Genomic DNA, 15,161 nt, shown 5'->3' with positions numbered 1-15,161 from the left:
AAAATCCCCGATGACAACTGACTATAAAGTTAAGCTAAAAGATTTAAATGGGGTTGTCACAATGGCAGGTTTTGGCCTAATGAGTGTTTCAAATTCAAACCTGATTCAGCTCACTGCAGGACAACAATAAAAAATGATGACCTAGAGTAACTGGCTTGTTAGGCTGTCTCCCATACAGCCCTGCCCTGCTGTCAGATACACCCCTGTTATTCAGGGACATATCTTGGCTATATTTCCAGATACACTTTTAAATCACCCAAAAAAAAAAAAAAGCTTCCATCCCTTCCTCTTTAATACTAAAGTCTAAGAGATTTCACTGTCTGAAAATTATTGAAAATGATCACACACACACAACCAATGGCACAATCCAGGATATCAGGTACTTCCTGAAATTCAAAATAAGACTTGCTAAGTGTTTCCTTATTATTTTTTCAACATTCATTGTAACGCACCTCTCGCTTCTCATCTGTACCTCTTCACCATGTCTTTATTTCACAAATAAGAAAACCTGAGCTTGAGGGAAAGAAGTGACTACTCCTGGTCTCCTAACTTCCAGTAACCAATAATCTATGGTCTGTTACTTTCACTGAGGCAACATGAAGAACTTTGGGGGATGAATTTCAGACTAATAAGCAAGCTGAAATTGTGAAAATGAAGTCATTCTATAGCAGTTGTCTGTCCCAAAGGCTCTACACTGTCAAAGTCACCCTTTTTCTGGTGGAAGTGCGAAGTCAAGGTAATTTCATTCAGTCGTAACAACAAAGGGCAGAGGTCCAAAGACAACAGCACAGCACCAAAGTTTATGCAAGCCTGAGCACTGTCTTCACACAAAGTACCTCCATCTGTGCACTATGGGATATGCTTTTTCAAAACCTAGCAGGAAAAGTTATTTTGTTCTGTAATGTAGGAAATCATTATACAAAGTAACTGACAAAGACATGAAAAAATGTTCAAACTACGTTGAGGGTTGGTTTGTTTTTTTTTTTGACATAGACTTGTTTTCCATAACTAATGAAATTGCACATCACACATTTAATCTAATATCCTCCTATTTCCTTTATTTATGTGTTTTGATTATCCCAACCTTCCTCTAAGCAGAGCAGAACTGAACTTCGAAGCTTTTAATTACCTCTTCACCAATGCAGCGTTGGTCCAAAATCTGGTGATAATTAGAAGAGCTCCATTATGTTCTAAATTCTTTAACAAGCTTTAATTATTAGTTCTCATGTAAAACATCCAGTCTAGTGCCCGCCTGTGGTCTATTCTGCCTCTTGCTGCAATTCTTACAGAACTGCAGAGCAGTCTACAGTTCCCACTGAATACTCGGTTACATATGAGATGAGTTCCTCAAATTCTAACTCTATTTCATTACACAAAATACAGTAAATGTATTTTTAAGTCGCATTTGTTATGGAAAAAGTCTAAGAGCCTATGCTGTCATACAGACTGCATTAATAAACAGGATTACAAACCTGAAAAAATATTAAGAGAGTGTTAGAATGTTAAGGGATGGTTGAAAATAATCTCTAATTAAATAATTCAAATGTAATGTATTTAATTAATTAGATATAATCTTACAGTATCTCCTTAAAGGCATTTGAAAAATAAGCTCCCTAATAAACCCACACTGCCTTTAAACAGACAAAATTCTTACAGTATGCAAATAAAACACCTCACAAGAATTACTAATCTTTTTATCACCTAGCAGACCTCATCCTCACTCTACCCACTGATGGATCTGATGGATCTCTTTACAGTAAGGACTTTTAGCTTAGGCCTGTCCAATACACTTCTTTTTCTACAGGTACATCACTCACCAGCCAGGTTCACTGCTAAAATCAGGGATAAATGTATTTTAATTATTATCAAACTTGAATAAATACCTGTTCATGTTTTCAAAATACGCACTGTAACCAAACTGGGAATGAGAAGCAACTGCTCAGTAGCTCCTCCAACTGTCCATGTTCGCATTTATAGATGTACCTTACAGCAGCGAAGCTGTGGCTGGCTACAAATCCCCTACATCTGCTAGGGTAATAGAGAAGAGCTTTTCAAATGTATGTAAACACAAGGTGTAATCAAGCCTTGTAGTGTACCCAATTACTGAGACCCAGTAGATGCAAGTGATCTCTTCAGTCTTCTAGAAAGTAACAATTACAATATCAGACTCTTCTTTCTTCCCCTCTTAAACATACCACACACTAGCATTTCAGCTTCATATATTCAGATTAAATCCAGCCATCCAAGAACTAAAACCCCTAAGAATTCCCTATTGCAGGCAGATATTTCTAAAACCAATTTAAAATATTAAGTTACTATTCTTGCTTTTCATTTAGGACTAAGTAAGCCTCTGTAATGAATGTGCTCCAGATATGAAAAGGTATTAGAAATGCTTCTTTCCCTCTGTGCTTTTGTGGAGAACAAGGCAGGACGGTTAATGCTGACAGAGCCAAGGCACAGGCTGTGTCTTCCCAGATCAGGCCGAACTGTGCTGAAGAGCTTCTTGTGCAGAAGCGCAGGACGGGCTCGGCTCACCTCATCATCTCCACTGCCCATCCACCACCCTTCTTCCCTAAGGCAAGGTGACAGCAGTCACCAAGTGGCAAATGTTCACCTTTCCCAGTACAAATGAGCCTTCGGACTGTAGATCCCACGACTCTAAAAGTATCCTGTGTGTTGCATTTTCTGTGTTGTCCTTATTATCATTATAAGTGTCAAGGTCATCATCTTCACAGCTCAGAAGGTAATTAGTTGAGACAAAGGTGCAACCTCCTAACAGAGCAGCTTCGGTAGGAAGAGAGCCCACATGCACTATGCAAACCTGCTGCAGAAGTACATGGTCTCAGTTCAGCAGCAGATTCCATCATTTCTGTATTACTTTGAGATAATCAGTGAATTTAAAAGTGTGTATGTTATAAATTCAGAAACAGCATTCAAGGATTATTTTCACCCGTTAAGACACTACAATTTATAAATAGTTTTAGTTTGCAACCTGTATTTTTCTGACTAACATTTTTGATTGGTGGAAGCTAATTACAATCAACTTTATTACACTGAGATACAGTCTTATAAATAAGCAGCTGACCCTGTGAAACGTATGGTGTGCGCTACTAATGTAAGTTATAAAATAAAGATTGAAATCTAAAAGCAAAAGAAACCCAAACTGCTTCAGGAAAAAAAATGCTGCTGTATGTATTTATGCGTGGCTTTTTAGTTATTTAAAAATAAAAAATAAAAATGAGATGATTGAACTTTAATGCTATGACCCTTATGTAGCTGGGCCAGATTTCAGGCTAAAGACTCATGCGGTTTAGCTACTTATGAAATAATTATAAAAGTACCTCTACCCTTCTAAATCAGGAGCACTGACATTCATCAGAATAATCCCCTCAGTTAAGTTCCTGAACCCACTGCCCACTGAACCCTGGCAGTGCAAAGGCTTCATATTTGATACTGTTACGTGGCAGGAGAATCACCATACCACTTCAGTGCAGCTTATCTCTAGGTGTCAAACAAAAACTCTGCTTCTCTTTTGTAAACTCACTGACAGATTGAACAAGAAAAGTAATTTCCTCTCCACACGCTACTCTTAAAACAAACACTAACAAAGCACACCCCTTTGGAAGAAAATTAATTGATTGTTTTCAGCAAGTATCACACAATCAATCCCAAGTCAAAACTTCTGGGACAGCTTACTACTATTTTAATGATAACCTTCTGACCACTTGTACTGTAATTCACCGGGGGGAGTGGAAACAAAGGTTGGCCACATCCTTTTTTAATATTCAACAGTATCACTCAGTCACTGAGAAGGTTAGCTAGCTACAACTCTCAGCCACTCTGAGCACACCACTGGAAATGCTATTTTATTATGCATTAAACTGGGAGATGCCAGTAAAACTTGGCATTGCACAATGCAGCACAATTTTGCAGGTTAGCAACGCTTTTTGATACAAGATTTTTGGTTTTGTTAAAATCCTGATTACATTTAGAAGCAGCACAGCAACTGCAGGCTAGATTGTACGTTTTCTACCTTCCTTGCCAACCACGTTAGAAAAAAACCCTTGTCATTGCGGTAAAAACAGACCACCAAAGCCCTTCCAAGACAATAACCCCATCTTATCTCAAATGCTTGCTTTACAAGTTCTGACATCAGTGAGAATAATCAGATCTGGGAAAGAGGCTATTTGCTATTAATACTAATTTAATGGTTTGCTGTTACACAGTGCTATAGCCCCTCTATCTGGTAACAACCAGAAATCAAGGCTCAGTTCCTACTGAACTAGAATCTTGAACTTTAGCAGTAACGGTGCTGTGAAATGAACAATGTGAAGATAACTTCATAAGTTCGGTTTCAGAAAATAACTGATTCTTAAAATTCAACTTGCCATCTCTAATGTTTTAGAAAACATTTTATACCTATAAGTTTTAGCAAGAAATCAGTGTTGGCATGGATTTAGCTGAGGAAGTGATACGGAGAAAAAAATGTAAAAAACAACCCAGAAGTAGTATTTTCCACAATAATAATAATATTAAAAAAAAATCAGGTAAGGAAATCATTTAAAGGCGATGTGCAAAAAAATTCATGACCTACATGACTTGTGACAGTCTACAGCTAAGCAACTAGAGTCCCTCAGAACACAAAGATTTTACTACAGAACATATTTCAGGCAAAGAATAAGCAGGATAATGGTATACTTTTCATGGTAGTGCTAAACACAAACAAAAAAGAAAACGCACTAAGAGAAACTCAGTTCTAATAAGCACATTCAGATAATGCTGACAATTTTTAAAAAGCAGCACTTCAAAGCTGATGTACGTTTATTTACACAGGCATGTTTTGTAAGCATTCACACTGCAATCTAAGACAGTAACAGATTTAATCACACAGGTGTTCACATAAATTGACCCTGATTCTGCAGATGCATAATTCTACAAAAAAAAAAGAAAAGGCATCACTCACACACCCTAAAGTGGGCCTATATGTTTGCAAAATTATATTATAAAAACCAAAGACTCTGAACTACTTAATTCAGCACAACTTCTACACGGAATACTATCAGGATATTTTTTCCTCAATTCTTTGCTAACAAAGTTACAAAATGCATCAGCGAAAGGTCTTTTCATACCGATTAAAATACTAATTCATTCTTCTACCGAGAGCACCTACCACATCACCAATATCTATGCATTGCTAACGCGCACCTTCCCCATGAGTGTAAAACACAAGTGAGGGGGGCAGGGATGGGACACAACTGTAGGGCCCTTAGAACTGCCAAAAGATCAATTCAAATTTCAAAAGGAAAAGAAAAGACATAAAACCAAAAAGTAACAAACAAAAAGGAGATGTTAAAGCAAAAAGCAGAGACTTTGCAAGTTGCTGGGCTTATTTTACAGGGACTAAAGCAGGATTTTTTTCAGGTATTTCAGACCAAAGTTTCACTTTATCTTTTTACACAGTTATGTTTTTATTGGACAGCAAGGCTCTCCCATTCTACCTGAGTTTTTCCCCAAAGCTTTAATTCTTGAAGAAATACAAAAATCAAACTACTCTGAGGAAAAAAAAAAGCATAAATCAATTTGGACTTAAAAATCAGTTGCTAAACATGATATGAAGCCTATTATCTTTGAAGCGAAATAGTTTGTCTCCTACTGTCAGCAGTCAGAAGAACTACACCACAAAAAAAAAAGAAAAAAATCAGGAGTAATATGTTGTAAAAAAGTCATGAAATCCTCCTATTTACAAGCTACATGAAAAAAACACAGCTTTGAAAATGCAAAATACTGCCCTTGGAGGACAGAAAAGATGGAATAGTGGAAGAATTTAGTAGGTTTCACTTATTTTATGTATTTTTTTAAAATATTACTAAACTAATATAAAGCATATTGATAAAGTTTAAGAAACAAACATTTAAACAGTTAGCAATAAGCATTTGGTAAATGTATTTTTCCCTATCACCAAATTTCACCAGGAAGAGTTGATGCAATCAGGTATTTCTTCTGTGAAAAGGACACTGAAATTTATAAATGCAGCTGCTATTTTAATTTTCCCCGCGCCTGCTTTATTCATTTTTCTCCTCTTGAATGCATTTTACCAAGGGGCCCCAGAAACCCGTGTGATAAAAAGTAAACACCCAGTCAAAAAGCACTTGTCCACCTACGCGCATTTACGTCCCCTGTGTGTTACCCAGAAGCAGAAGCCATTTGAACGCTCCTCCTCTGCCTTGTTCTGGTCAGAAGTGTCCTCGCCTGGCAAGCCCGTCTGCTCAGCCCTCCCAGGGAGCTACTTTCCTCCACTGAAGATGTACTTTACTCAGTGGAGTGGCTTGATGTAAGGTATGAAGGGGAAGGTAAAAGTACGAAAGTAGGTTTAAGAGCTGTCCGCCTTGGAAATTTAGTTCTGAGCAATGAGAAAACACAGCCCCAGTTTTGATCTGGATCACAGCTGCCTTATTAACTGACACTTCTAGCCCGCACCGTATCGATCCAAGAACTAAGTCCCTTAGAGTAAGAAATCATCTCCATAACACAAAGCACCTTGTTGTTTTTCCTCTGTTTTGTCTACTCTTGCAATGCAAGGAAAATGTACCTATGCTTAATAGTAACGGTGACAACAAATCCCTTCCACACAGCAGAACCGGAAAGAGACTTTCAAATTAAAAGATGCACTTTAACTTGGCATTCAGGCCAGTTAGCTACAACGAAGCCTTCAGGTTTCTTTTCTGAACGACACTGCAAGGACAAGCACGGCAGCCAAAGTAGCTGTCTTGCTTAGCAAAGACCGGTCCTGAAGTTACGACAGGCGTGGAGGTCCTGATCCTCCTCGAAAACAGGTACTGTGCAAATGCGCAAATACCTGCTTGTGTTTTGCATGTGTGCGCATGTGCACACACACGTGTGCAGTTAAGATGGGAATATTGCAAACTTGTTCAAACCACAAAGACTCTCAAAAAGAAATCACCAGGCTGAGAGGCATCCAAAAGTCTCTGGTGTTTATATATTTATGTTTATGTCCAACCAGGTAGTCCTACACCATTTTACTAGGCACTTTCCCTTGTGCAGTTTGTTTCCAAACAAGTCATGGGAGAAATCAGCGAAACCAGACACTAGTATGCTTTAGGTACTTCCGAAAGCCACAAGCTACAGAATTTAAAGGTAAAGTCGAAGCCAAATCCATACCGATCCATGTATTTACTGGGCTTTGCAGGAGGTTTCAAAGCAATGAGTCAGATGATAAATGTACTGCAACACTAGACACAACACTGTAGCTAGAGACAGGTCTTTTGCTTTAATTTTTAATATCCATTTTCTGTGGGTTTAGACAAACCACTGACATTACTTTAGCATAATACTTTGCAATGAATCAATACTTTAATTTAATAATGGTATTCTGTTGTCAACATATAATATATCACATAATGTCCTTGTATAGATGCTAAAAAAATATGCCAAATAAAATGCAAGGCTTTGCTTTTACCAGTGATCACAGGTTAAATCAATGTAATGAGAATCCTTACAGCCCCCAAAAGAATTTTCTTCAGGGTTAAAAGGCAGCATGGAGTAATTTCAGCCATATCCCTTCCTCTCATCATACCAGTGCTGTGAAAGCTCTCCTCGGTCACTGGATTCCAACAAACACTTCAATAAGAGGAACAGAGAGGAAACATATCTGAATAGAATCAATGTACATATCTATGAGCGGGACTCATTTAAACATTCCACTTCCTTATGAACTCAGTGACAACTGCACGAGTTCCTAACTATAAAGGGGATCATAAATGGAAAACAGAATTAAGTCCAGTGTCATCCAACTTAATTGAAAGGGATGAAAGAAGTTATATCTGTAAAATATGCAAAATAAAATTACAATAACTTCCACATTAGTGGTGTGACTGCAACTCTGTATTTATTATTTTTATCTTGACAGTAGCCTTCCTGTTGACAAGTATTTAAGATGGGAAACACAAATCTTATCATGTCTGTGGTACGTTGACTCATGGTACGTGAATAGAAAGTAAGTGGGAATGAGGAAGAAGCAAATGCTTTTAGAACTCCCAGCTGTTCACTTCCGTATTTTTTTTCCAATTCAACAGCTTTTGATGCATTACAAATTGATAAATAACTGACATAACAATCTTAGTCAATGCTAAGGGCACGTTCTTTGCAGTCATGTGTGCTCCCCTCGATTTCAATGACAGCTCATGATCATAACACAAAGTGTTCACAGATACATGTCATTTGTTGGCAGAATGTTTCAGAGCTCTGGGAAGAGTAGGTCTGGTTTTACTACGGTTTGGCACCTCCCACAACACTCTCCAGTTGGTGAAAACCCCGCAGCTCCATCTAAGTGTCATCCTTAATGTGAAAAAGATATTTGACTCAGTGCAAAATAAAACAAACAGCTTTTACCAAAATGTCAGTGTTGGTAACAGTTCAGCTGCCAGATGCTTGTTACTTGAACCCATGCCGTGCATAACAAACAGACAGAGATATGACTAGGATAAACGACTGGACCAGAAAATCTTTAGCAGGAAATCAAAGTACACTCAGGCTGCAGTCTGGAGTCATAAAAAAAAAGGTCGCAATTGGACTTCACAAGATATATTGATTAAGAGTTCTGTAACATCTCTTTCCTTGGTTACTATGCATTAGTTGAGCTCCACCTGCCTGACCTCAGATCTCTGCATTAGCCTTTGGTCATATGAACACAAGAGAAACCACAGTGCTATTTCATAGCTGAATTCACACAGGAATTCTTATAAGTACAGTATCTCAATTTAAAGATAATAACATTACTGAAGAACCCAGAATACCATGAAAAATGCATATTGGAAAAATCAGGGCATGACTCTTCAGAAATGAAACCAATGGCTTGATAAAAATAAAACCTCACTGGTGTGTTCCAGTCAGTTGGCTGATTTTTCTGATCTACCGGCAGGACTACCGTTCTGAATCAATGATTGATTTTTAGGTTGAGCACTGGATAAAGAGGCTCACGCTGAAAAGCCACAGTCCGCACACAATCATGAGAAAAACATGCAGGCACAAGACACAGAGTGAGATTTGATGAGTAAGAGGCTTTTGCTTAGTCAGAACCTGCAGGATCTTCATCAAGAACTTTCAAAACAGCTAACAGATAGCTTGACTTTGAGTGAAACACAACCAAGAATTATTGTCATTATGCACACCCACAAAAAAGTGAGAGATTTCACAACATCTCCTCAGATGAATACACACACAGAGAAAAGGCTTTACCAACATTTATTTCAGGTGGGCAATCAACCAGCTTTCCGGAGAAATAACTCCCGATTTGCCTTCCATTTTCCTAAGTCATATTTTGAGCCCATTTTAACGTGTTAAAACTATTAAATAAACTGCAACATGAACCAGCATAAATAAAGACAGCTGATTCTTTTCTTAAAAGCTGTGAAATGCTAAATAGCCTATGACTCCTGCCCACATATGTGCCTTGCCAAGCCAGAGGATCATACGAGGGTGTGCACTATTTTGAAAGCTGGGGCATCAGATTTGTCATGTCAGATTTGTATTCACACGGTATAACGGGATCCATGCCTTTCATTTCAACAGCAGCTGGAGCAATGGGCACAGAAGGAATGTGCAGCTCAACCTGGGAAACGAGGATGAGTTTGTTTTAAAAAATTCCCTTTCTCCCTCAGAGCTGTTAGTGGCAGATGCAGACACTTGCTGTGGGGTCACACCATGTCAGCAGTTCACGGCAGAAAGATTGCCTTTCTTCTCCCTCTCCCCTCCAGTGAATACTGCAGCCTCAGAGAATTTTACATGTATCCTCAGAGATGCTTATATGTATCAGAAAAGTACAGCTGTAGGCTTAAAAAAAAATTTCCACATGCCCTATAAATTCAAATCCTTTTTTATGTAATCTATTTAATCTCCCATTAATGATAATCTCTGCTATCAATGTGCCCAAACAGGGTCAATTTCTGCTGGATTTGCACTTCTTGCATTTCATCCTATAACCGAGCTCTATTTAATGAGGGGAAACACCCTGCTTTAAAAGGTATTAGCAGTCTCCCTAAAACAAATAATAGTTACGAGACTCTGCAACTGCCAGGAACATTTCAAGATTGTGGGTTTTCTTCTTCCTTTGTGTGTCTTGCATGGAGGAGAGTCCTGCCAGCTGAACATTATTTATTAATCAGGATATTATTGCCTTCTATACCTTGTGAGGAAACAGCATAAAGGGGCAGAAATTGCTGTGGATTTTTCTTACGTACCCAAAAATACAGAAAGGGGAGAAAGGAAGAGATTGCAAGGGAGCGTTTTGACCCCGACAGATCCCACCTGGCAAACCCAGGCAGCATTTCAGACACACAAGTCACAGCAGTTTGAAACACCATGTAACATATCTGGTTCACACAAGGCTTGGAACCTGAAACACAGGCAGAATATTGGGCTCCCTTTGCTGTTTTGTTTTTAAAAAGTGCCCGAGACAGCTCCCTACGCCTAAGTGAAATGGGTAGGGTTCAGCTCCACAAGGAGATTTTCCTTCTGGTAACATCCGAGTTCCTTAGGTTGTACCTACAGAGCAAGCAGGCTCAGACACACCTGTAAGGGACCGTTCTCTCTCAATTACTACAGCAGACACTGGGAAAGCGAGTTACTGCCTTGTTTGCTCTTCTGATTTCGTGATAGTTTTATTCGCAATCATTCCTAGCCATCCGCCACCTGCACATCCACCCACACATACACGTCCAATTTGCTCTTCTTCTCCCGATTTTGTCAATTCACAAGATCGTGTCGCTCTGTATAGACTCTCTGCCCCGGGGCTCATCAGCAAATAGATTTAATGGGCAAAATAAAGTTCATATGACTTGCTAACAAAATCCTCTAGCAGAATAGCCAACATTAGCATGCAGAAGGGGAGCCCTAGGCTGTAAAAGCAATCAGGTGACAGCATTCAATTGAATTGACGTTCCTAGCAGAAGCAGCGAAGAGTTAATGGAGGACACGCGGCTCCTCATTTCCTATGCTGCATCCAAGAAAACGCAGAAGATGACTATAATACAGTATAATTGAGCGTTTCACTAAATAGCACCGCACAGAAGTTCTGGCTCGGATTGCATTTGTCCTAGATAACCTTTACGAGAAGCTGAAAGTTGACGCACCCAGACCAAGTGAATTTTCTGATTTAGCCCGAATCCTTCGGTTTGTGCCTAGGAGGGTGGGAAGAACCAGCCATCGAGCATCAATCGGGGAACTAGCCCCCTCCTCTGCTTAAAAAAAATAGTTACGGCAAGACGGTGCTGTGACTACACACAGGAGCCGGGAAAGCGTTCGGCTGCGTCTGCATGTTCGCGGGGTGCCCTGTGCTCCTTCCTGGTGGAGCTGGCGGCGGCTCTTGCGGGAGCCGGGCGCTGGGATGGAGGGAGCATCCCTCCAGAGCCCACTCTCATCTATTTCCAGGCAGACGACTGTGGAAAGCCAAACTCCCCCACCGGCGGAGAGGCACAGGCACAACCCACCTCGCTCCTCCCGAGGACCACTCTCCCCACTGCCCCCTCTGGGAGCCGCCGCTGCCTGGGGGGTCATCAATCGTCCCTCTCGCTCAGGCACCTCCCAGCATTTCCTAAATACCTTCCGCAGACCAGCCTAGAAGGAGACTAGAGGGGTCTGCATCTGTCCTAAAAACCACAGCGAAATCTAGTCACCTCGAATGGCTGCTCCTGCCTCACCATCCATCACACAAGCGGAGAATTTGCTGGGGAGGGAGAGGGGGGCGCAAGCCGGGGGGAGGAGGGAGAAAAGACGCACAAACTTCGGAGCTCTCCGGCCTCCCGCAGGGCAGCACCCGCACGGGAAACCCGCGCCCCCCCGAGCCGCGGCGGCAAGCTCCGACCGAGGCATCGCCCCGACCCCGCCGGCGCCGGGCGAACGCCGGGTTTTGACGGGGAGACGCGAGCAAGCGGGCGCCCCGAGGGCGCGGGGAGGGAGTGCCTTCACTTACGGATTTTGGGGGTCGTGCTGGCCTCCGGCGTGGTGGTGGTAGACTCCTGGAAGGGAGACAAGGTCCAGGACGGCGCCGAGTCGTGGACGTAGATCTTGTAGGAGGAGGTAGCGTGTGCCGCAGTGGGCCAGGCGGGCAGCGGCGGGGTGCTGGGGGCGGCGGGCGGCGGCCGGGCGCCGCGGCCGGCGGTGCCGGGGGGGCCGCTGGCGGGCGGCGCCGTGTGGGGCGCGGCGGGGTGCCGCGCCGCGGTGGGCCGCGGGCCGCCCCGCGCCGGTCCGCGGGTGCCGGGGGGGCGCGGGGGCGCCCGGCTCATCGTGGTGAGGCGGGGGCTGACGCGGCTGGGCGGCCGCGGCGTGGCGGCGGCGGTGGTCTCCGCGCCGCGGGGGGGGGCGGTGGGCTTGGAGAGGAAGAAGGGGTCCTGCCCCACGCCCTTGGCGTCCATCAGCTCGGTGGGGACGTACTCCTTGACGGAGCCCACCACGATCCACTTGAGCAGCATGAGGCTGAGCCCCAGGCCGATGAAGCCGATGAAAAGGGGCACCACGCACAGCCACGTCTGCTGCCGGTTCCAGACGATGCAGTCGCTGCAGCGCAGCTCCCGCGGCGGTCCCCCGGCCCCATCCCCGCCCGGGCCCCCCGCCGCCGCCGCCTCCGCCGCCCCGGGCGCCGCGGCGCCGGCAGCCCCCTCGCTCATCCTAGGGGCCGTCCGCAGTGCCGCCGCGGCCCCGGGGCATCAGCGCGCCGCGGCTGCCGGCGGCATGCGGCGGAGGGGGGCGGAGGAGAGCGGAGCGGGGCGGAGGGGAGCGCAACGCGGCGCAGCGGAGCGGGCGGCGGGAGCGCCCCGCTCAGTCACGCCGCCGGCACGGCATGCCCCGCGCCGCGCCGCCCCGCGCAGCCTCCCGCGGCCGCGGAGTCAGCGGGACGGCCGCGCCATCCGCGGGCGCCCTCCTCTCGCGCTGCCCGCTTCAGCCTCTTCGCTCTCCTTCTTCTCCCTCCGCTCTCAGGTTTCGCTTTCTTCTCTTTTTTTTTTTTTTTTTTTTTTCCGGGTAATTAGTCGCGAGAATCAGCCTCGTCGATTTATTATTTTTTTATCCCAAGCGTGCGGCTCCGGTGGCGGGCAGGCACATTCCTTCACATTCGCGCTCCTTCTCGCCTCTCCTCTTTTTCCTCTCCCCTCGGGGCTGGCAGAGCTCTTCTTTCCGTCTCTCCTTCCTTCCTTCCTTCCTTCCTTCCTTCCTTTCCTCCGCTCCCTCCCCCGCCCGCTCGGCTCCTGCCTATGCCCGGCCGCGGCGCAGCAGCATCCCCCGGCTGCTCCGCGGGGAGGCGGCGGCGCGGCGCACCCGCCACTCCGCGGCCCCGCGGCCAACCCGCGGCCGGCGCCGGGCCAGGGAGGCCGATCCGCGGGCGGGGCCCGGCGGCAGGAGGCACGGCTCCGCGCAGCTCCTCCGCGCCCGCGCTAAGTCCGGCCCGGCATCGAAACTCCGGCGAGGGTTCCCGGAAAAAAAAAAAATAAAATCCACACACACAGGAAAAATAAAATAAGATGAAACCCTGGAAGGGGGGCGGCAATGACCCAGTCGGCAAAAAAATACGGATCCGGCAATTAAATAGGCACGCAGAAGGCAGCTCCTGCCAAGCTTGCAGCTTCTGTTCGATTGTGTATTCCTATCGCAGCGCAAGGGAGGCAGGCTAGCGCGCAGAAAGTAAGGCGCCTCCCACCAAAGCCTAATGGTGGTTTCTTAATGCGCACAAGATAAATAAATGATCCAGGCAAACCCCTCGGGAGGGTGTGTGCTACGGCAAGCGGAGCCTAGGAAAGGAAGGAAAGGAGAGAAAAAGGAAAAAGAAGGGGAGGGGGAGCGCCTGAACCCATCCTGTGGTTGCAATCCAATAGGCGGCTGCTCTGTGTCAAAAAAGACATGTGTGGAGGGAGCGGCGAGGGGTGTGCGAGAGCGTGAGGGAGGTGGAGACACCTTCAGAGAGGATTCCCGGCGAAAGACCAGGGCACAGGCCGAGAAGATGTTTTCCGACGCTTATGCTATCCGATAACTAACAATAAGCAGCATGTTGCCGTTGTCGATGTTTCTTAAAGGGATTCCCTAAAGGAAAACAAAACCCACCAGACCGCTGCAACAAAAGGATGGTCCTTTTCAGCAGGCGGGGGGGCAACTGATGGCACAGGCACATATTGAGGTTGCAGGGCTCAGGACATTGCCAGACAAGTTTTGACACTGAAACTGCTCCAGCTTTTTGATCTACTCCAGAGTTGAACTCCAAGTTCAATGTGGTCAACAGTGTGTGCTTTCCATTCACTTATTGGGGAAAACATTTAAACAGCTCAGGTGGTCACTGAAGGGTTAACGGCAGTGTACCAAAGGGTGGGTTTATCGCCATTTTCAAAATTCTACAAAATCATCTATAAAATTATGTAGGCACAGATGGTTTTAACCCTTTCTTCTGAACTGTTACCTCATTGGTATCATTTCCTGGTATTGACACATACGTATAATCTCCTTAGTCATGTATTTAAAAGTATATTAATATTTACACAGAATAATTGAGCAGAAAAGTTGGAAACAAACTATGAAATACATTTATCCTGTAAATACACAGACAAATATAGAAAATAAAGCACTGCAACTGAAACGTATCTGCTTGAATTTTTCTTCAAAATGAATGTTAATAGCATTTATAATATAATATCAAAATTACATTAAGTAGGCATCTAGATTATTATCACTTCAAGCAATCCAGTTGGAGTTTGGCAGTTTCTCTCAGATAGGTCTATGCTGACAGCTACCAGGAAAATCTGTGGAAGTGGCTTATCGGGTAAGTGTACTGTTTAAACACTTTCTCATAAAAAAAAAAAAAAAACACTTTGGCATCTCAAAACATGAATGTATGGGTTCCTAATCCTTCAATAAAGAGGCAAAAGGATTAGGAGAAACCATTTAGAAACAGCCACATGAGCGTTGCCCAGTAAAACAAGCAAATGAGCAAGACAGGGAAGTCTTGGGAATCCAGGGAGGCTTTGTCACTGATTTGTAGAATCCAGGATTTCTTGTGGAAATCTAAAACCAGGTGCTTTGAGTTGTGAATGCCTGTCCTGCACAGCCCTCACCTTCCTTGCAAACTATGAATACCTTTGTCCTGCTCTGGGCTTTGCATTGCCAGT

The 15,161-nt window shown here is 44.2% G+C and overlaps 1 protein-coding gene across 1 annotated transcript in view; it reads right to left on the bottom strand.

Moving 5' to 3' along the window:
* Positions 1 to 12,680, bottom strand: part of NRG3 (neuregulin 3) — a gene marked incomplete at both ends in the record, with an annotated part of 417,248 nt that extends 404,568 nt beyond the window's left edge. Inside the window, one exon of the mRNA XM_082486681.1 lies at positions 11,987 to 12,680. Within this exon, the coding sequence (XP_082342807.1) occupies positions 11,987 to 12,680 (694 nt within the window). The remainder of the gene's footprint in view (positions 1 to 11,986) is intronic.
* Positions 12,681 to 15,161: the final 2,481 nt, after the last annotated feature.

This window comes from Vanellus vanellus, assembly GCF_965231255.1.
Source record: "Vanellus vanellus genome assembly, chromosome: 7".
NCBI lineage: Eukaryota > Metazoa > Chordata > Aves > Charadriiformes > Charadriidae > Vanellus > Vanellus vanellus.
Note: the sequence above shows the minus strand (reverse complement) of the source record. Positions and strands in the feature narration are given on the sequence as shown.